The sequence below is a fragment of the Arachis stenosperma genome, chromosome 5 (genome assembly GCF_014773155.1).
Source record: "Arachis stenosperma cultivar V10309 chromosome 5, arast.V10309.gnm1.PFL2, whole genome shotgun sequence".
NCBI classification, from domain to species: Eukaryota; Viridiplantae; Streptophyta; class Magnoliopsida; order Fabales; family Fabaceae; genus Arachis; species Arachis stenosperma.
The window spans coordinates 132,016,432-132,036,250 of NC_080381.1; the positions used below are offsets into that span (position 1 = coordinate 132,016,432).

The following is a 19,819-nucleotide window of genomic DNA, read 5'->3' on the forward strand; positions in this document are numbered from 1 at the left end:
TAGTCACTTCATTTTTACGAAAATTAATTCATCCATAGAGTGATATATAAATTTTTAAGAAATATATAAATTTAATTATAAATTTTTAAATTATAAAGAATTAATTAAAAATGAATAAAATAAAATTATATAGATTACCTATTACCATAACAATTAAACCCATAAATTACTCAGCAATTCCGCATCAAGTGAACTAGGGGCATTGTGGATTTGTCGTGACTCGTGAGTCGTGACTCCACAGACGGCAATACGTCCTAAGTAAAAGTCTATGGGCAGTAACTATCGTGTTTTTTGGCTCGCATTTAATTATTAAAATAAAAGTGAGTGATTTTTTATTATTAGATATAATTTTACATTATTAAAAATATTATTAATAGTCAATTAATAATTACAAAAAACCCAAAATTGCTGCCCTAGCATTCCTCTACGCATAATTGGTAGACAAAAATTCACTACTTATCTAGTCAAAGCAAGCTTCAGTTCACACTCGAAAATAAGTTGAAGTTGAGGGATGATTTAGTAGAAAACCATGATATGCATTTTTTTATCTATAAAACCATTTAAAAGAGTTCAAAATTTCGTTGAGGTTTATGTTCCGCTGAAATTTGGCTAAGCGGAATCAAGTTTCTTGGAGCGTAATCCAAACTCCAAAGGATCTTTAAAGCTAATTAGAAGGGAAAAGGTAAAAAAAAAAAAGTAAAAAGGAAGAAGAAGAAGAAAAGAAACAGAGGAGATACAATGAATAATCATGCGAACGAACCTGCAAGTTTCTGGACTCAAGCAAACGCTCTCCTCCGGAAGAATTTAACATTCCAGGTCCTTGAGCAAACTCTTCTTCTTCTGTCTTCATATCGAGCCAGATTAATATTTCTTTTTTGTTTCTTGCAGAAGAGGAATGCGAAGACAAACGTGAGGCTAATCATGTTCCCATTCGTGCTGTGCCTGCTGCTGCTGCTTCTCCAGAAGCTGGTGGACAACCAGCTGGACAAGGACAAATACAAGTGTGGCTGCACCTGTACCAAGTCAGAAGATGGGCAGTGCCTTGAGAAAGTGTGTGGTGCTCAGTACTCAGATTTGGACCAAGTTGGTGCTTGTGCCGTTCCCAATCCTCCTGAGTGGCCTCCCGTGCAACAAGTGCCTGCCCCTAATTACAGAGCCGTCTCCGCTGACTTTATTTCCGAGTCCGATCTTCCAAACCGCTCCTGCAGGAGTAACGGCTCTTGTCCTATCACCATGCTCTTCACGGGAAACAACCAATCATTTGGTCAAAGTATGTATTCATTCCTATTGCCATGCCATAATATTAAAACCGTTAAGCATCAGAACAAAAGATTCATAGAAACAGAAAACAAAAAATGCGTGAAAATAAGTCAAAGCAACTAGATACACAAAGTGATTAATATAAAATCTGAAGTAAGCATTTGAATGAGAAAACACAGCGATTTAATTTAACAGTTACGATCCTAAACCTTTTGGATAACTAGTACTACAGTTAACAGAATTTTTAAAATCCAAATTGGGCAAAGAAACAAAACGGAAAAAGGGAGAAGGGATTGCAGTTTGGAAGCTCAAGGGTTTATCGTTTTTGATAATAGAGATAAGAAGGAGAAGCAGAACGGCGTCTTTGCACTGTTTCAAGAGTCAGGATCTAAACGACGTCGGTTTGATTAAATGCCATCTTAAGAATTCGTTTTGATTTTTGTTGTTTGTGCTTATTTCGTTTTTTTTTTTTGGCTGCTGTATTGTAGCCTTTAAATTGAATTACTTCTTGCCATTTTTTCTAGTTATAAATTAATCTCTAAACAGTTGCATTGTGTTACTTGTTCCAATTTTTCTCGCGTACTACTTGAATAGCATGATGAGGTTCAAACTTTTAAATTTCTTAACCCTGTGCGTTTCTTCTTTTTGACAGTTTTGTACAGGAATATGATCCCTAGTAACTTCACTATGAATACATCTAATGTGATGACTAGTTTGGCCACAGATCTGCTGGTGAGTTATTTTTTTATTTTAATTTACAATGTTCTCTTGTTGATGGCAAAGTTTTAGTTTCTAAGTGTAAATCTAATTTTGATTTCAATTTTTTTGTTCTTTCTATGTGAAAATTGGATACTGCTGCAAATATCAAAATAGGGATCAGCATCAAAGACAGAAAACACCAATTTTCTTGAATCCGCTTTCTTTTCAGGCCTTCCTGTTTATTATCTACAAAAGCAATGCACAGAGAACTCTACATTTTCCTTTCCACTCCAGATAGAATCCTATAGTATACAGCAAGGTATGGGACATTCCTGTATTGATAAGGTTTCGTGTATGAAAGTGGTAACTAAAAAGTGAAACGATAGTTATGGGCTTATGGCTGTGCTGTTTATGCGGTTATTATACTGAAAATTGACAATCCCTTTTGCCATTCCTGTTTGTGAATCATCGATAAATATGCATGTGCTGAAGAGTAATTGAACTAGCTGGAAGTTATGATAATGGTATCAGAAGTGGAAGAAATGCTTTATAATTGGCCTTTGCATAATTTATTGGTTTGTGTATGTAGCTTAGTGCTTGCTTGATGCAGTTTGACTAATCATAGAGTATTTACTTTGTCAATGAGAAAATTTAATTAAAGATCATTAAACTTACTTAACAGTCAATGAGAAAGTTACTTAATCATAGATGATGCTCTATGATGTATATGGACAAAGTATACAAGATAAAATACTGCACTAGAGTTTCTTGTTTACATGTCCAAAGGCCATGGTTGCAACTTTTTGGATGCATTTGAATCACTTTCATAAGGATATTACTCTTGTGGCAAATAAGTGCTCCCGCAAATCATTTTATTTGTTTGCATGGAGTATACTAATCCTTTTCTTTACACGCTCATACTCTCATAGGGTAAAGTCATTTTGAATATCTAGGTTGGTTATGTTCAAGGTTTGTATCTAATGCTATATATTTTTTTCCAACTCTCTTTAGAGGTAACATGTGCTCAGGTTTTACCTTTGTGGCGTAATAGTCCTTCTGAAGTGAACAATGAACTATATAAAGGTTATCGAAAAGGGAACTCCGAGAGACAGATCAATGAGATAGCTGCAGGTAGATACTTATGATTTACTTCTATTTATATACATTTTGGAAGGGTATACTTATTTTTATATTCTTTTAACAGGTTACGATTTTCTAAATTCCAATCACAATATATATAATGTCAGCATATGGTACAACTCAACCTACAAAAATGACACTGGCTTTGATCCTATTGCATTGGCAAGGGTTCCTCGTTCCATAAATCTGGTATGTGTAAAAGATTTCTTCTATTTGTACATCCTCATTGCTATTATCAGAATAATTGATAAAGCATGTGAAACTCAATGTTCTTGAGATAATAATCAATTTGATACTGAACGGTTTACATCAGCATCCCATTAACGGCATCAAGATGGAATGTATGGGAGGGACTAACCCGATTTGGTTACAAAACTCAGGGACCAAATTGATTGTTATCTCGAATGCTCTCAGTCCTCAGTATATAAAATTACTACTTACTTGTTAGTCAATGTAGTGAATCTATTAGTTGTTATTTATTCTCTTACTTGAACACATATTTAAAAGTCAAAACAGATAATTGACTGATCAGTGTTGCAAGAATAGATTTGGATTAGCCAGGAAACTATGCAGTTTCTTGACAAGACCCTTGTTTAATCGTTACTATTTTTGAAAAGCATATTTGAGTAAGTAGTAACTAGTAAGTGGAATTATGATCCTGGTGATAAATGAAGGAAGTATTCAGTTACTGTTGTTTTGAAAATTTGAAATTAATCAATGGCTAAAATTAACCGTTGTTTCTAAGATGATAAGTGATGCTTATTTTCGGTGTTATAATGTTCCTTTTTCCAGTTTAATTAACATTTGAGTATCTAACTTTGTGCACCTGACAGATTATGAAGGGACTGACATGTTTGTATTTCTCTTGCAGGTATCAAATGCCTACCTTCAATTTTTGATGGGTCCTAATACCAAACTGTTGTTTGAGTTTGTGAAGGAAATGCCAAAACCTGAGACCAAAATCAAGTTTGATTTGGCTTCTCTTTTGGGTGGTCTCTTCTTTACATGGGTCGTCCTACAGCTTTTCCCTGTAAGAGTTTATAAGAACTAGTTCAGTTTCAGCCTTTTTTTTTTGTAAAAGCTAAATCAAGTAGCATCTGATTAAATTCAGTTCTCAGCTTTTTTTCTACTATATAAAATTATAAAGCTGTAAAAGTGTATCTAGAATAATCAAATTTCACAATCAAACACAATCCTTAATTATTTACATGTGCATTTATTGATGTAGGTTGTTCTAACATCTCTAGTTTATGAGAAGCAACAAAAGTTAAGAATCATGATGAAAATGCATGGTCTTAGTGATGGACCATATTGGATGATTTCATATGGTTACTTTCTTGCACTATCTGTGATCTACATGCTGTGTTTTGTGCTATTTGGTTCAGGCATAGGTAAGAATGTAACCAGCAGACTATTTCCTTTCATTTTTTTTTCCTCCAACTTTTTCCATTTCTCTTCAATTCAACTGGGTTTTCAATTTCAGGGTTAAAATTCTTTACAAAGAATGACTACAGCATCCAATTCGTGTTTTACTTCATCTATATAAATTTACAAATTTCGCTGGCATTTCTATTGGCTTCCATGTTTTCAAATGTCAAGACTGCTACAGGTTTGATGATAACTACTCCACATTGTTCACGAAATCAATTGATGAATATTTTCTCTTCTTGGATCAGATTTCTGATGCGTTTTAAATATCTGCAGTAACTGCATACATAGGGGTATTTGGAACTGGGCTGTTAGGTGGTTTTCTTTTCCAGTTTTTTGTTCAGGATACATCATTCCCAAGTAAGTTAGTTCACCCATCTTTGATCATTCATGTATAGTCATTCTGAAGGAATTATTGCTGGATGGATGGATGCTAATTGTTTTTTGACAGAATTAGACAATTTTTTATGAAATATTCATCATAATAATTACACATTCTCTCAATAAATTTCTTGACAAAAACGGCTGTGATGTGGGTTTTGTTCAAGATGAGCAGAGTCACATTGAATGATGTGGGTTGGCATTTAACATTGTATTGATGAATTGAAGGGAACACCACGTTTAATCCTCTAGTAACCAATGGACTAACATGATCATTGTCATTAGAATTTACATGTACTTGTATTGTATTTCATGTCAGTGATCTTTATGTGTCTTGTATCAGTTGGCTTTACATAAACATTATTCTAGCTTATTGATTGCCTTTGCTACTTCTCAGGAGGGTGGATCATTGTTTTGGAATTGTATCCTGGTTTTAGTTTATATCGTGGTCTGTATGAATTTTCGCAATCTGCCTTCAATGGGGATAAATTGGAGACTCATGGTATGCGCTGGGGAGATCTAAGCAATAGCACAAATGGCATGAAGGATGTCTTAATTATCATGTTTGTCGAATGGATATTCGTCCTTTTCTTTGCTTATTACATTGATCAAGTTTTTTTGTCTGGAAGTGCAAAAAGTCCCTTCTTTTTCTTGAAAAGGTTTCAGAAAAAGCCACTCTCTTCTTTTCGGAAGCCTAGTTTGGGAAAGCAGGGATCTAAAGTTTTCATTCAGATGGATAAACCTGATGTTAGCCAAGAGGTGAGTTTCACTTGTCTTGATTACTGGTTATAGAAATTAAAAGCAGGATCCTATCTGGATAGAAAAAAATGGATGTCCATCAGTAAAGGGTTTTGCTTTCTAGATTTAGAATTTGGTGTGATGATGCTACCTGTGAATAGTGGTAGTATTATGTACAAATGCACAATACTTGAATAACTTGGCATAGCTTGGTGAAGTTTAATATAGGCATGGGTTGATTCCATTAGTGAAAAAGTAACTCTAGGCATTTACATAAATATTCTAGTGGAAAAAATTTCAACATGAATGCAACATTAAAGTTAGACTAGGCATACATTTTGTTTTGGATCACTTGGGTACGTTTGATTTGCGTTTTCATTTTTTGTTTTCGTTTTTAGTGTTTTCTGGTTTTTGGATTTTATGAAGGAAAAAGTGAAAACAATAAAATCTTGTTTTCTGTCTTCACCTCTTATTTTTACTTTTTGAGAAAAGGATAAATAGATCATTGACCTTTTGATCTACAGAAATTTAAGTTCTCAAGGATTTAAAAATACATTTAAGTCCTGACCTTTTCAAAACCTAGACATAGTGATCCCTGATGTTCATTTGGGTCAGTCAGACTCAACGAAAAAATCAAACGTGACTCGTTGTATTGACCTGGTTGATATGGATGTAGACATAAGAGAGTTTTTAAAATTGAATAAATTAGACTCAGGGATCGATATGTCCAGATTTTGAAGAGGTCGAGAACTTAAATGTATTTTTAAATCCTCAGGGACTTAAATATCCGCGGACCAAAAAGTTAGGGTCGATTTGTCATTTTTTCTTACATTTTTCTTTACAAAATCCAGAAAATAGAAAATACTGAAAATGAAAACGCAAATCAAATGCACCCTTAAATTGAGGAAACTTATAAAGTGATAAAATAATGGAGTACCCACGTACTATGGAAGTCATTGATCAAAGGATAGTTATTCTAACAGTTTTTCAAGTCTCTTGACTTTTAGAGGACCCAAATCCTATAAATCTAATGGTATTTTTTTGGTGGAAGAACCATGCGCTGCATCTTCCCATCCCCGAAAATGTGATTTAGCTTACTCAATATGGTTTCTTAGTTACACTAATGTGTTACTTTTTCTTTTTTATTTCTTTTTTTTTTCTCTTTAGAGGGAGAAGGTGGAGCAACTGCTACTTGAACCAACTATTAATCAAGCAATCGTATGTGACAACCTAAAAAAGGTCTATCCCGGGAGGGATGGTAATCCAGATAAGTTTGCAGTAAGAGGCTTATCCCTTGCTTTGCCCAACGGGGAATGCTTCGGTATGCTTGGTCCCAATGGTGCTGGGAAGACCTCCTTTATCAATATGGTCAGTTAAAGCGAGTAGGAGAAAAGAATAATTTTATAAAATAGCTTGATAAAAAGAATTCCAATTTATGATTACTTTGATAAAATGCCATGAATGTTGTGCTTTTATTGACCGGTTCTCCTTAATTCTGAAACCTGACCAGCTTGATCATGCTTACAGATGATCGGCCTCACAAAGCCAACCTCTGGTACAGCATTTGTTCAAGGTCTGGACATAAGAACTCATATGGATGGAATATATACTAGCATGGGTGTCTGTCCACAACATGAGTAAGTTGGATTCTCCTCCTATTTTTATGTTCTCTATCTCATCTTGCATTTATAACGAATGAGAAATTTAATGTTTTTTTCCCTTCTAAATCTGATATTATAGCTTGCTGTGGGAAACCCTGACAGGAAGAGAACACCTACTCTTTTATGGAAGACTTAAGAATCTTAAGGGTTCAGCCTTAACACAAGTAAGCTTGCTTGATATTATAATCTGAGAGGTTCTTAAATCGTTAGATTTGAGTATTGAGCGAGAGAAATTAGTGTGGATACAAATTGTACAACTATCTCTTCAAACATTTATGTAGCGGATAAGACTTGAGAAGTACTTAATTTCCCCATCTAATGCTACAGGCAGTGGAAGAATCATTGAAGAGTGTAAACCTTTTCCACGGAGGAGTTGCTGATAAACATGCTGGAAAATACAGTGGGGGAATGAAGAGGAGGCTTAGTGTTGCAATTTCATTGATCGGGGATCCTAGAGTATGCTTTCTGCCAAAACAGTTCTATTACATATAAATTTGGACGAATGAAAAAAAAAAAAAGAAAGAAATAGAGTATTCATGCTATGTAATCTAATTTTGTGAATACTAATAAATTTGTTAAAGGTTGTTTACATGGATGAGCCAAGTACTGGATTGGACCCAGCATCAAGAAACAACTTGTGGAATGTTGTTAGGCGCGCGAAACAGGATCGTGCTATCATCCTCACCAGTAAGCTCATACACATTGGTTTTTGAAGCACTAATACAAATTGTTCTGATGCTGTGTTATTATTATATCCGTTGTTCTGCTTGCTTTCTTGGATTGGATATTTTAGCTTATTGTTACATAACATCATGATTAAAATGTTTTCTTCCTTACTTTATGCATAAATACATTGATTCAACTTGTTTACATGCTTTATTTTCAGCACATTCCATGGAAGAGGCAGAGGTCTTATGTGATCGGTTAGGAATATTCGTCGATGGTAGCTTGCAGTGCATAGGAAATCCAAAGGAGGTATGATACATAAAGTGATATATGCTTTAACAAAACCAATTCCTTATGTTCGTATTAATTATCTATAAATATTTGAACATGAAATAAGCTAACTCAAGTACACGCTATGAATTCAATAAATGGGTTTAGGGCTGTCTATTGCCATAGACATTTTACTTTCATTCTCGATAATAAGCTCCGTAGGATGAAATTTTAAGAGTTCAATGTTGATGCATGTAGACATTTTTCCCATTATGTAAGGACAGTATTTTTTCCTTACCTGTGCTTGATTTGTATTTTTATTTTCTATATTCAATTTAAGGGTTTTTTGTTTTAAGGATTCTGTGAAGTAAAAAGAGAAAACAATAAAAATAATAAAATCCTGTTTTCTGTTTTTTTTTTTTTTTCCACAAAATTTTGAAAACAGAATATTGAAAATGAAAACAGAAAATGAAAATGCAAACTAAATGCAATATTAATCTGCAAAAGCATCGGCAAATTAGAACTTACACATATCTAAACCATGCTTGTGTATACTTGTGTTGGTTTCTCACAGCTGAAAGCCAGATATGGGGGAACTTATGTGTTCACAATGACAACAACTATGGATCACGAGAAAGATGTGGAGAGCATGGTGCAACAACTCTACCCGGCTGCTAAGAAGGTTTACCACATCTCTGGCACCCAGAAGTTTGAACTCCCCAAAGAAGAGGTCAGGATAGCTAGTGTGTTCCGAGCTGTCGAAACTGCAAAGCGAAACTTCACAGTCTCTGCATGGGGTTTAGCTGACACCACATTGGAAGATGTCTTCATCAAGGTTGCCCGTGACGCTCAGGCATTTGAGAAATTGTCTTAAATTCAATACACATTACACACTTCAACATCCTGCTATATACAATTGGTGGCATGGTTTATGAAAGAGCTAATCCTCTCATTGGTGAATCGCAGTTGAAATCCCAACCACAAAAGTATTCACATTTAGTGTTTCTTAAACAGATTGTTTCTGGATTTAAAGTTTTTTACTTCTAGTTTGGGCAGGTTATTTACATGTACATTTTGTTTCATTAGTTGGCTACGTCATGTTATTATATGTAGTTCCCAAATGTGTTTGTTTATATATATAGTTGTAATAATAATTATTTAGCTGTAAGGAGTGGGTCATCTATTATATGTAATTTCACAAATTAGGTTATAGATTTGAATTCCAATATAAGCAGTGTATTAAAAGAAAATTATTGTCATTATTTGTTTATTTAATATTCTTTCACATGTGTTTCATATATATGTATTTTTTTAATTTAGCTAATATGTGTCTTTTAAACTTACTAATAAAATAAATGTAAGTTTAGTTTTTAATGCATTTATTGTGATCAGTTATTTCATAGCACAGTAGCTAACACTCCAGACATAGAAATATGGAGTAATTTAAGGACCCTAGAATAGGTATTAAATTGAATTAATGCATGTATAAAATCTTTGTGCACCTCACTACTTAATAATAAAGGAAGGCCTAATTGCAAATTGTGTTTGGAGCAGAATGAGAGGCCACCACTGCCGGCGAGTTGCCAGCCAGCACTAGCACACCTCATAAAGCGTTGCTGGGCGCCGAACCCATCGAAGAGGCCGGACTTCAGTGACATAGTGGCCACTCTTGAGAAGTACGATGAATGTGTGAAGGAGGGACTTCCCTTAACTCATCTTCAAGACTTGTCAGCAGAAACCTCATTGAACGCTTAAAAGGCTAAGTCTGCATGAGTTCCTCCATACCTGTACATGCTTAACTCCCTCCCTTCCATACCCCTTCCTCCAATAAAGAACACCAAAAGGTACTGTTATTGTTATTGTCTTCCCTTAATCAAATGAACCTCACATATATATAGCTTAACACATGCTTCCTCTTCTTTAATTTCAACTGTACTATTCTAGACACTAATTCAGAAAAAAATGAATAATGCTTTATACACAACAGTTCAAGTAACTATATTTTGTTTGGTTAGGCCATCAATAGAACCAGCTGCGTTTGCAATAGGCATTGAAGAACACCGTTAATTGTTTGTTGGATGAGATAACAAACCGAAAATGCTGCAATTCACTGTGAAAATTGTCACAGAATATTGCAAAATCTAGCTCAGCCAACTATATCTTTGTATTCATTAAGACTAATATGGAGTCCATATGTATAAGGTTGTAGCTGTTAATGCTGTGTCACTAACTGTAAATTTGTGATTGTTATTTCAAGTAATAAGTAGTTAGTCATATAAGCAAGGCGAGTTGCTCCTGAAAGATTCTGAAACAAATTAAAAGCATCTAGAATATCGAATCAAAATCAAAGTAATATTGATTATTGAATTTTCATATATAATATATCCGACAGAGTATCGAACTCAACCTTTAAAAGTAAGATTATTCATAGCGAGGTTGAGATTCATTATCATGGCCTTACTTATTTCCATGCAAACATGCTCCCCGTTATCCACTGAAACAATAATTATGCTAATCTAGAGCCATGGCAAGTGCAATTTTGCATGATCTGTTCTTCCCTTGAAATAAGTCTAAAATTGATGATCCAAGAGACTAAACTAAAGTCTAAAAGGTTTACTTTCCAATGATATCTGAGATGTAAGTACGGTTCTGGGAGGATATTTAGTTACCTCACGGTGTTCTTAAAGAGTTGTTTCGAAGGCTTTTCTCAGTCTCAAATCTCAAAGGTTCTGTTATTGGGGATTGCGAGTTTTGAGATGGGCTAGAATTGATATGGAATTTTCAATAGAGGAGAGAGCTTTTTCAGTGGGAGTTGGCACTAGTAAACCAACTCCATCAGGTTTTATAGTCTGTTCAGCTAACATCTGAGAGGGAGGACAGAGTAGTCTGAAAATTTGATAGATCTGGTATTAATTCGACTAACTCATTTGTGCAGGTGTTGCAGGAAGCAGTTCTCTCGGAGGAAATAACAAGCTGTAGCTTCACAAGTGCAATTTGGAAGGGTTTCGTTCCACCAAGGATCGAGTTATTCTCTTGGTTTGTGTTGGTGGGGAGGGTGAATACTAAGGACAGACTGTGTAGACTAGGTGTAATTAACCCAAATGATCATACATGTGTCTTATGTGGTAAGTCTGTGGAGTTTGCTTTTCATTTGTTTGCTGGTTGTGAGATTTCTTGGCAGGTGTGTTGTGCTTGGCTATTCACTCTTGGAAGGAAATGGATCATGCCTGGTACATTCAAACAACACTTTGAAAGCTGGACGAATGCTGCAGCAAGAAGAGATGAGAGGAGGAGGTGGGTGATTGGCTTCTTTGCTGTTATCTGGACAGTTTGGCTAGAACGGAATGATAGAATCTTTAGGAATCAAAGTTCACGTGTGGTGGATATTATTAGTAGATCCTTTTTGTTCTCCGATGAGTGGAATGATGGTGAACCCTATAGTTATTGATAGCAATGTCGAAGATAACTAGGATTGTCATAACTAGAGAGTTGTCAGGTTGTTCTTCATTATTTTATATGCTACACCTTGTTATGTTGAGCTTTTTCCTTAAAAAAAAATATTTATGCACGTTTAAAAAGTAAAATAGATGATAAAACGTGGGTGTCACAAACATTCAGCATCTTACTTTATGAAGATAAAAAATAAAATAATCATATCTTAAAAATTTTAATTATTTAAATACAACTTGTTCCATTTAATATAAATTTTTAAATCCTATAAAAAGATACACTCGATCTAAAAAAGAGTACACACATTAAAAAAAATTAAGAACTGAAGATTAAAAAGTCTAGCTAATAAAAATAATATATTTTCTTTTTTGAAAATCAACTCATTCCTCTTCCTCCTAACCTAATCATAATAGTATAATAAGTTGTTGACTTCAAATATTCGTTAATATTGATAAAAAAAAGTATTTGCTCTCTAATTTTTCTCATGTATATATAATATAATATATGCTTGGTCTTTTCATCTAAACAAATAACAAGCAATTAAGTTTTCTTTTTTTAGTATCAATTATAATTGCACCATTTTATTTTTGAAACTTTTGTGCTCTTTCGTTTTGAGTTATCGTGGAGTTCTTTAATAATTGCTTGTGGACATGTAGGAAAATATGATTATTTATTTATCTTCTATGATAAGTTGCAACTACTGGATTAAACTTTCTCCCAAGTAACATCTAGGTAATTGCATAGGGCTAGTTCTAGAAATGAAATGTTTCTATATGAAAATTTCACAGAAAAGGTTCCAGGCTTCCCTAATCATGATGAAGGATAACACGAACTTTTTAACACAATTGATCAATCTTTTACATCACTAATTAGTTGTTTGTTATAGGAAGAACCCATGACACTATCAAAATGTGTACGAACAAAGCTTTGAAGTTGTCGATTCTGCTCCGAAATTGTGTGTGGTGCTCTGCAGTCCTGCAAGTCAAGCAATGCCATGCCCAAACTATTCTCCAAGGATTGCTTCCGCATCTCACTCTTCAGACAGATCTCTTGCTAGCCTACTGTAGATTGTGCCTTCTCCGCCATGCTCGGAAGGTGTTCGGCACAATGCCCGTAAGAAACATGCATTCATGGAACATCATGATTGCCTCCTACATTGAGAATTCCTTGTATTCCAATGCTTTAGCTATTTTTCGTGAGTTCAAGAGTTGCAATCTTGTTCCAGATCATTATACGTTGCCTCAACTTTTTAAGGCTTCTGTAGGAGTAGGTGATGCTTGTTTTGGTAAGGTGTGTCACGGTTGGGTGATAAAGCTTGGCTATGAGGGGTATGTTGTTGTGGCTAGTTCTGTGCTCGAGTTTTATGTGAAATTTGGGTTGATAACCGACGCATACTCGGTGTATTCCATGATGCTTTGTAGGGACTTTGTGGCTTGGAATTTGATGATTTCTGGCTTTTTAAGGGCTGGCTTGTATTTGCATGTTATCGATTGTTTCAGAGAAATGCTGCTTACAAATGGGGGGAAGATGGATTCCATGTCTGTTCCTAGCATTTTAATTGCTTGTGGGAGGGAAGGAGACTTAATGAAAGGGAAAGAAGTTCATGGGTACGTCTTTAAGAACTGCGAGTTTGATGTGGATACTCCCATCGGTAACACCTTAATTGATATGTATGGGAAGTGTGGATGCTTAAATGATTCAGAGAAAGTTTTCAAGACAATGCGCAGCGTGAACGTGGTTACGTGGACTACCATGATATCGTGTTATGGTATGCATGGAAATGGGGAGGAAGCGCTCTTGCTATTTCGAAAGATGGTTAATGGAGGAATTACACCAAATTCTGTCACACTTACAGCAGTGTTAGCTAGTTGTAGCCACTCTGGTCTGATAGACCAAGGAAAGAAAATTTTCAATTCAATTAGTTCCGGTTATGGATTGCAGCCAAGTGCTGAACACTATGCATGTATGGTGGATCTTTTTGGCCGCGCTGGGTATCTTGTTGAAGCACTTGAGTTGTTGAGGAGCATGAAATCGTTAGGAACGGGAAGCATCTGGGGTGCGCTTCTTGCTGGTTGTGTAATGCACAAGAATGTTGAGATTGCAGAAATTGCAGCTCATCATCTTTTCCAATTAGAACAAAATAATGCTAGTAACTACATAGCCCTATGTGGCATCTATCAGTCTAATGGTGTGCTTGATGGAATTGCAACTGTTAGAGAAAGAATGAGAGAACAAGGTTTGATTAAAACTCCTGGTTGTAGCTGGATCAGTATTGGAGGAAGGGCTCATAAATTCTATCAAGGTGATTTGTCTCATCCATTGTCTCATTTAATTGAAAGAATAACACATCAAATTAGCAACACTCAGTTATTGGATGATGATTTTGGTAGTGTTACACATGATGATACCTGCATGATGGCTTTGTAGATCTTTAAAGCTAGTTTATTTACAAAGTTATAGCATGTAATTTATACATGATGAATTTTTCAACACGTTTTGTGGAACATAATTCTATTCGGCTTACTTTATAGCCAAGAAACATTTACTTTGAATGTAGTTGACTTTAGTTTTACAGAGTTTTCTCTTTCCTCTTCCCTATATTTCTTTCATGACTTTATTATTATACACTCAACTTCTACTTTCATTCTTTAGCTTCTAATTAGTGTTCATAGCTTTTATGAAGATGAATAGAGTTAATTCCATCTTCAAATTTTTTATTCCATTTTTTCTACTAAAATTGTTGGTATTCTAGGATTGCTCCCTTCGAACAACAATCTCTTTTGGCCATAAATGCAGTGATCTTATTTTGAAGCTTCTCATTATATGTTACGTAATATCATCAAAAGTCATAATAAGAAAAATAGAGTAAAGAATTATCATTGTAAACATGCTAATACATCTTGATTTTCTTTTCTTTGATTTTGGATGAATGTTGATACATTATGATACTTAAACCTCGCATATATATAGCTAATACATGCTTCCTCTTCTTTAATTTCAACTGTACTATTCTAGACTCTAATTCAGAAAAAAAATGAATAATGCTTTATACAAGGTTCAAGTAACTATATTTTGTTTGTTTAGGCCATCAATAGAACCAGCTGCCTCTGCAATAGGCATTGAAGAACACCGTTAATTGTTTATTGGATGAGATAACAAACCGAAAATGCAGTAATTCACTGTGAAAATTGTCACAGAATATTTCAAAATCTAGCTCAGCCAACTATATCTTTGTATTCATTAAGACTCATATGGAGTCCATATGTATAAGGTTGTAGCTGTTAAGGCTGTGTCACTAACTGTAAATTTGTGATTTTTATTTCAAGTAATAAGTAGTTAGTCATATAAGCAAGGCGAGTTGCTCCTGAAAGATTCTGAAACAAATTAAAAGCATCTAGAATATCGAATCAAAATCATAGTAATATTGATTATTGAATTTTCATATATAATATATCCGTAAAGTAAAACAGACGAAAAATTCATCTGTAAATCCATCCTTAAAGTAAAACAGAATTTTTTTTTAGATTTTTTCATTACAAAATAAACCTGATCTCATACAAAATAAATATAAATTTAAACAAGTTCATCATATTATCAAACTAAAAGAAAAGTACTATAAACAAGCAAGTCAATATAATTAAAAACATAAACAAAGTGTATTGATATATCAACTATAATAAGTAACGACCATACATCAACAACGTGTATTAACTCAGGCCATTAATCAAATACTGAGCCTTTCTCAGTGTAATAAAAATAAGAACCTACACCATCTGTAGTTGTCTTCTAATTTATCCCAAAAATAATTTTATAGTTGAAAATAAAGCCATCAGGTTCATGCTTCAAGCATCTTTGTGTAACATCCATGAACACTTCCTAGCACTTTGGTGCAATCTTTCCCCTAAGGGTTGGATCAATGATCTCTTCGATTGGGAATCGCTAAATAAAGGCTACTACATTCCATGGTTGAACTTGATCATCAATGAACTTCTCTAAGTATTTGATTTCACTCTTCCCCTCCAAATGTTGGTTACCAAACATGTTGGCCTTATTAAGAAACAAATCCTTCTCCTTCATGCATACCATTACAAGTAGAACCATACCAAAGGAGTAAACGTCACATTTATCTGTAACGGTCAGGCGTTGGAAACACTCAGGAGACAAGTATCCAAATGTACCTAAAAGTGAGATTATTATTTGAATTATTTAATTACATTCTTTGAAGTAAGCTTATAAAATTGAATAAATAAATCAATTACCTGCAACATAGACAACATTCTCCCACCCAAAGCCAAAGCCAGCTAATAGTGATTCAATTTTTGCCAAAACAGTCATCAAATCTTCCCGTAAATCTGCTCTTGAAAAATAAGATACATGTCCGTCAAGGAAAGAAACTATGCACAAATATAACGATGCATTGAAATAATCTGAAAATAAACAGGAAAATAATGAAGACCACCGTTGCATGAATCTTGTAACGAGCAACTTAAGGAGAGTGTTCTCTTGTTATTTGTTCTTGAGATGTTAAATTTATGTGCTAAGTCATCAATTGGGTCAGCACTGCAATCCAACGGCTTAAATGTGTCTTCACATCTTTCTAAAGTGTCTTCCACTTCAAACACAGTTTCCAGTTTCTGAACTGAAGTTTCACTTATGTTCTCTGGTGATATTAAAGATTGAATATCTACCTTCTTCTCCAAATGAAATTTCAAGGGACGAAGGATTCCAACAGGAGCTATAGAATCTGAAAAGTGTCTCACAACTTGATATTCATCAAGCACAATTCGAGCATTCTGGAGATTCAAAGGAATATTATGATGAAAGAAGAAAATAGAAATATAAATAGGGATTAAAATTGAAGCAAAATGAGTAGCAAGTACAAGATTGAATTCTCAAGTTCAGTGTGATCACAAAATTGACATCAATATGAACGAAAGCTAATTAAGACCAACTTTATGAACGGTAACAAATATGTAAGGAATATCTCCAAATTCATAATGTATAGTGGACCAGCTAGAGCACTAGGAAGGTAGGACAAATAATCCAAATATTACATAGCCAAAAGAGAGACAGTATGAACTTAAAACGAAGACAGGGTAATCAAGAGTTAGCGTTTCATATTCCCTTCCTTCACCACAAACATTAATTCCATATAACCTGCAAAAGGTAATACAAGAAAGGATGAACTAGACAGAACTATTAAAAAACCATGTCATGATGTTATTCTAGAAACTTGGAAGAATTTGCATAGATACAACACAAAATAAATAAATAAAAATTGGAAAATAAATAACTTTGACATACTCTTTTAATTGGTTGAACATAATAACTTTGAGCATTAAATTCCAGACTAAACACTGCCTTATACAAAAGCAAGTTGAACATAATAATTACTATATAGAAGTAAATGTCATCACTTCCATAACACTTTCTTTTCTATGGCGCCATATCATTCGTTCAACTCACTTTCATACATTCAACTCCAAGGCAATGCTCAATTTTATAAAAGTACTAACATCAATATCATGACATCTTTGAATGTTGTCAATTGTTGACAAGTTAGAATAAGAACAACCATATTATTAGAACATATGAATTCTCTCCCATTTATAATGAAGAAGAAAAACCATAAAGAGCAAGAGACATTACAAGGAAAGTTAAACAAATCATACGTTTACAGTCACAGCCAAAATTTCATTTGCAATCTGGTTAGGACCAGAACTGAGTTAGTATTATATGAAATCTGAATGATAAAGAACAAAAAAAAACCAAAGCATAATTGCATGCATGCATGACTAGACTATCAATTATGCTGCCATTTACCATTTCTTGGAGGAGCAATGATTGATCTTGTTTCCATGAGTATGCCAGAGAAACAAGGCCTAACCTTGAACAAACACTTTCCACCCGCAATCTCGAATAGTCAGATGCAATGGCCCCAGAAGACACTGCAGTAACTTTAGGTATCTGGCTTTTCACTTCACGAAGTAAATAAACATATCTTCAACTTCATCACCCTGGGTTTTTCTATAACCAAGCTCTTGATGTATATCAAGAAAATATCATTTGAAGGTTAAAACTGAACATTAATTATATCAATTCATATTCTAAAGCTTTGGAGAATGCAATCTGGAATAAGCATTTAGAATTACAAACAAGTTTAATTACATGAAAGGGTACCCTTAATAAAGAAAGATTCAGGTATGGTGGCTGAATAAGGATGAAGAAAGAAATTTTTTGGCTGCTCTGACCATTGGCACCAAATATGCATAATAGCCATTTTTGGCTGCAATTCAATTCAGAGTCAATAACCTTTGCAGAAAGCATACATAAAACTGGAATTAGAAAATATTGCAAGCATACTAAGTTTTGTTAACACAGAAACGGCTAGTCCTTTCTTCCTCATCTCTTTAGTTTCCTCAATACTCAAACCCTCAATTGTTGTCTTAATCAGTCTAGGATAGACAGGTTCTTGGGGTTTCCACAGTATGAGAGGAGTTACCCCCATGCCTGAAAATGACCTTTCCATATGTTTTGTCCTGTGACAAGTGCAAGAGAATTGCTTATGCTTGCATAACCAAGTAGCTTTTAAACATAGAGTGACACATAATCCAAGTATCCAACTATGATTCAACCAGCATAGGTCCACACATATTAAACAGACCATAATAGAAAATCACTTCAGAAGGCTAGGTAGTTTTATGAACATAGAATGGTATAGAAAGGTACAAACCTCAAGCTGGGTGCAAAAATTTTTCATGTCAACAGTTGGAACGCCCATGCATTTGATCCTAGCCACTTCAGCATATTTCCAATGCTGATGAATAACATCCAGCATGTTGTGAGTTAAGCCATCCCTACCTGTGACAGTTCATTCTCAATAAAAATAAATATATAAAGAGTAATCATTAAAGAACACATAGTAAATTTAAAAAAAAAAATTGTTTTCTAAATTTATTTAGCAGTTCTCTAAGAGCATTAGGTCACAGGAAAGGTCAAATATCTCAAAAGTTGGATTAGAGTTTCAATTTAACTATATGTTAGAAAGAAGCATTTCACAGAATTTGGTATATTTGCAATATAATATATATGTTAGCAGATGTAAAAGTTTACCTCAGATTTTTTTTCTCTGTATTGTGACTTACTTATACTTGAAACTACAAAATACAGAAACATAAAAGAAAAAAGTGAACAATAATTAATAAAGGTAAAAGATAAAAAAAGTGAACAATTTCAAGTATTACACGATGACATTATTAAGAGAATTATAGTTTAGGTATACTTTAGATAGCACCTTTCCGAGATCCACTGAGCCGATTCTGCTTGCGAGATGTCTATATTCTGGGATAGTTTCAAAATACTCTTGCTCTCTACGTCGAGCAGCAATCATATCAACATTTTTATTGATATCTACTTGGGAGCGATTGACAACACCAATCCAAGGGAAATTTAGCTTATATGCTTTCCCTTCAAGGATCTAGAAAAGGGAAACAGGAAGAAGAACTAATAAGATGAAGTGACTTTAACAACTATAACTACATATGGTTAATTCCATTTCTTGTGTTGAGACTTGCAAAGACAAATATAAGCCAAAATAATAATTTTTCATCCTCCAATATACTCAAATGATGCTTTTCAAACTGTAGATGATTATTACCAATGTGACATACTGGCATTTTTCCGACACATGGTTGTAATCCTACTTGTATATACTATGGCCATAATTCATACTGTTTTCACTAATCACAAACTAACTCTTCCTATGCAGAAAACTTTAAAGACACCAGAGGGGAAGGATTTTGAAATGGCAATTTTCCATATTGAGAGAGGGAAGAGAATACTTTTTTTTTGAAAGAGGAGCTCAACACAATAAGTGGAGCATAGTTGATAACAATATAGGAATCAAACTTGAAAACAAACAAGTGAAACAATCTTAGATATCCCTTTTGTCATCTCCGGCATTGCCATCAACAACAAAAAGGGTCTGTAGTTCAGAAAAGACATGTTGATAATCTCCTCAACTCTTTTTTCTTTATTTTGAAAAATCCTCCGGTTCCGTTCCAACCATATATTCCAAATGATCGCACAAAAGCACACCATCCATCTCTTGCACTCCTCTTTTCTAT

General features: G+C 34.3%; 3 protein-coding genes across 7 annotated transcripts; 2 read left to right on the forward strand and 1 right to left on the reverse strand.

Moving 5' to 3' along the window:
- The first annotated feature begins 502 nt into the window (after positions 1 to 502).
- Positions 503 to 9,523, forward strand: LOC130979167 (ABC transporter A family member 7-like). 2 transcript variants are annotated; one of them, XM_057902539.1, is made up of 18 exons: positions 503 to 816; positions 889 to 1,270; positions 1,913 to 1,992; positions 2,134 to 2,278; positions 2,971 to 3,090; positions 3,164 to 3,288; positions 3,971 to 4,129; positions 4,328 to 4,490; positions 4,583 to 4,708; positions 4,804 to 4,887; positions 5,306 to 5,667; positions 6,814 to 7,014; positions 7,174 to 7,283; positions 7,387 to 7,471; positions 7,635 to 7,763; positions 7,889 to 7,994; positions 8,194 to 8,282; positions 8,818 to 9,523. In XM_057902539.1, exons 1-18 carry the CDS (start codon positions 739 to 741, stop codon positions 9,115 to 9,117), a joined length of 2,844 nt encoding a protein of 947 aa, XP_057758522.1. In that variant the 5' UTR covers positions 503 to 738; the 3' UTR covers positions 9,118 to 9,523. The 2 variants fall into 2 exon arrangements, with proteins under 2 accessions (XP_057758522.1, XP_057758521.1); XM_057902538.1 differs by having other exon boundaries at positions 503 to 1,270.
- A 2,712-nt stretch (positions 9,524 to 12,235) lies between these two features.
- LOC130979923 (putative pentatricopeptide repeat-containing protein At3g23330) lies at positions 12,236 to 15,079 on the forward strand. Its single transcript, XM_057903480.1, has 2 exons — positions 12,236 to 13,995; positions 14,778 to 15,079. The coding sequence occupies exons 1-2, from the start codon at positions 12,603 to 12,605 to the stop codon at positions 14,786 to 14,788; spliced, it is 1,404 nt and encodes a 467-aa protein (XP_057759463.1). The 5' UTR covers positions 12,236 to 12,602; the 3' UTR covers positions 14,789 to 15,079.
- A 234-nt stretch (positions 15,080 to 15,313) lies between these two features.
- On the reverse strand, positions 15,314 to 19,527 carry LOC130982728 (uncharacterized). Of its 4 annotated transcripts, XM_057906800.1 has the most exons (8): positions 19,351 to 19,527; positions 18,988 to 19,170; positions 18,807 to 18,850; positions 18,427 to 18,554; positions 17,517 to 18,232; positions 16,153 to 16,486; positions 15,953 to 16,045; positions 15,314 to 15,871 (listed from the first exon to the last, which is right to left on the reverse strand). In XM_057906800.1, the coding sequence occupies exons 5-8, from the start codon at positions 17,517 to 17,519 to the stop codon at positions 15,633 to 15,635; spliced, it is 669 nt and encodes a 222-aa protein (XP_057762783.1). In that variant the 5' UTR covers positions 17,520 to 18,232; positions 18,427 to 18,554; positions 18,807 to 18,850; positions 18,988 to 19,170; positions 19,351 to 19,527; the 3' UTR covers positions 15,314 to 15,632. The 4 variants fall into 4 exon arrangements, 3 of the variants coding, with proteins under 3 accessions (XP_057762783.1, XP_057762784.1, XP_057762785.1); XR_009087198.1 differs by lacking the exon at positions 19,351 to 19,527 and having other exon boundaries at positions 16,153 to 16,850; positions 18,988 to 19,242; XM_057906801.1 differs by lacking the exon at positions 19,351 to 19,527 and having other exon boundaries at positions 18,988 to 19,239.
- Between the last annotated feature and the right edge of the window lie 292 nt (positions 19,528 to 19,819).

What these genes read in the sequence shown, in the direction of transcription:
- LOC130979167 (XM_057902538.1), top strand. Translation starts at nt 739, where the DNA reads ATGAATAATCATGCGAACGAACCTGCAAGTTTCTGGACTCAAGCAAAC. An exon ending in ATCCTATAGTATACAGCAAG is followed by an intron (nt 2,279 to 2,970) that starts GTATGGGACATT and finishes AACTCTCTTTAG; the next exon opens with AGGTAACATGTGCTCAGGTT. An exon ending in GCTATTTGGTTCAGGCATAG is followed by an intron (nt 4,491 to 4,582) that starts GTAAGAATGTAA and finishes TTTCAATTTCAG; the next exon opens with GGTTAAAATTCTTTACAAAG.
- LOC130979923 (XM_057903480.1), top strand. Translation starts at nt 12,603, where the DNA reads ATGTGTACGAACAAAGCTTTGAAGTTGTCGATTCTGCTCCGAAATTGT.
- LOC130982728 (XM_057906800.1), bottom strand. An exon ending in GTTACAAGATTCATGCAACG is followed by an intron (nt 16,046 to 16,152) that starts GTGGTCTTCATT and finishes TTTCAAGAGCAG; the next exon opens with ATTTACGGGAAGATTTGATG. An exon ending in GAATGTTGTCTATGTTGCAG is followed by an intron (nt 15,872 to 15,952) that starts GTAATTGATTTA and finishes TCTCACTTTTAG; the next exon opens with GTACATTTGGATACTTGTCT.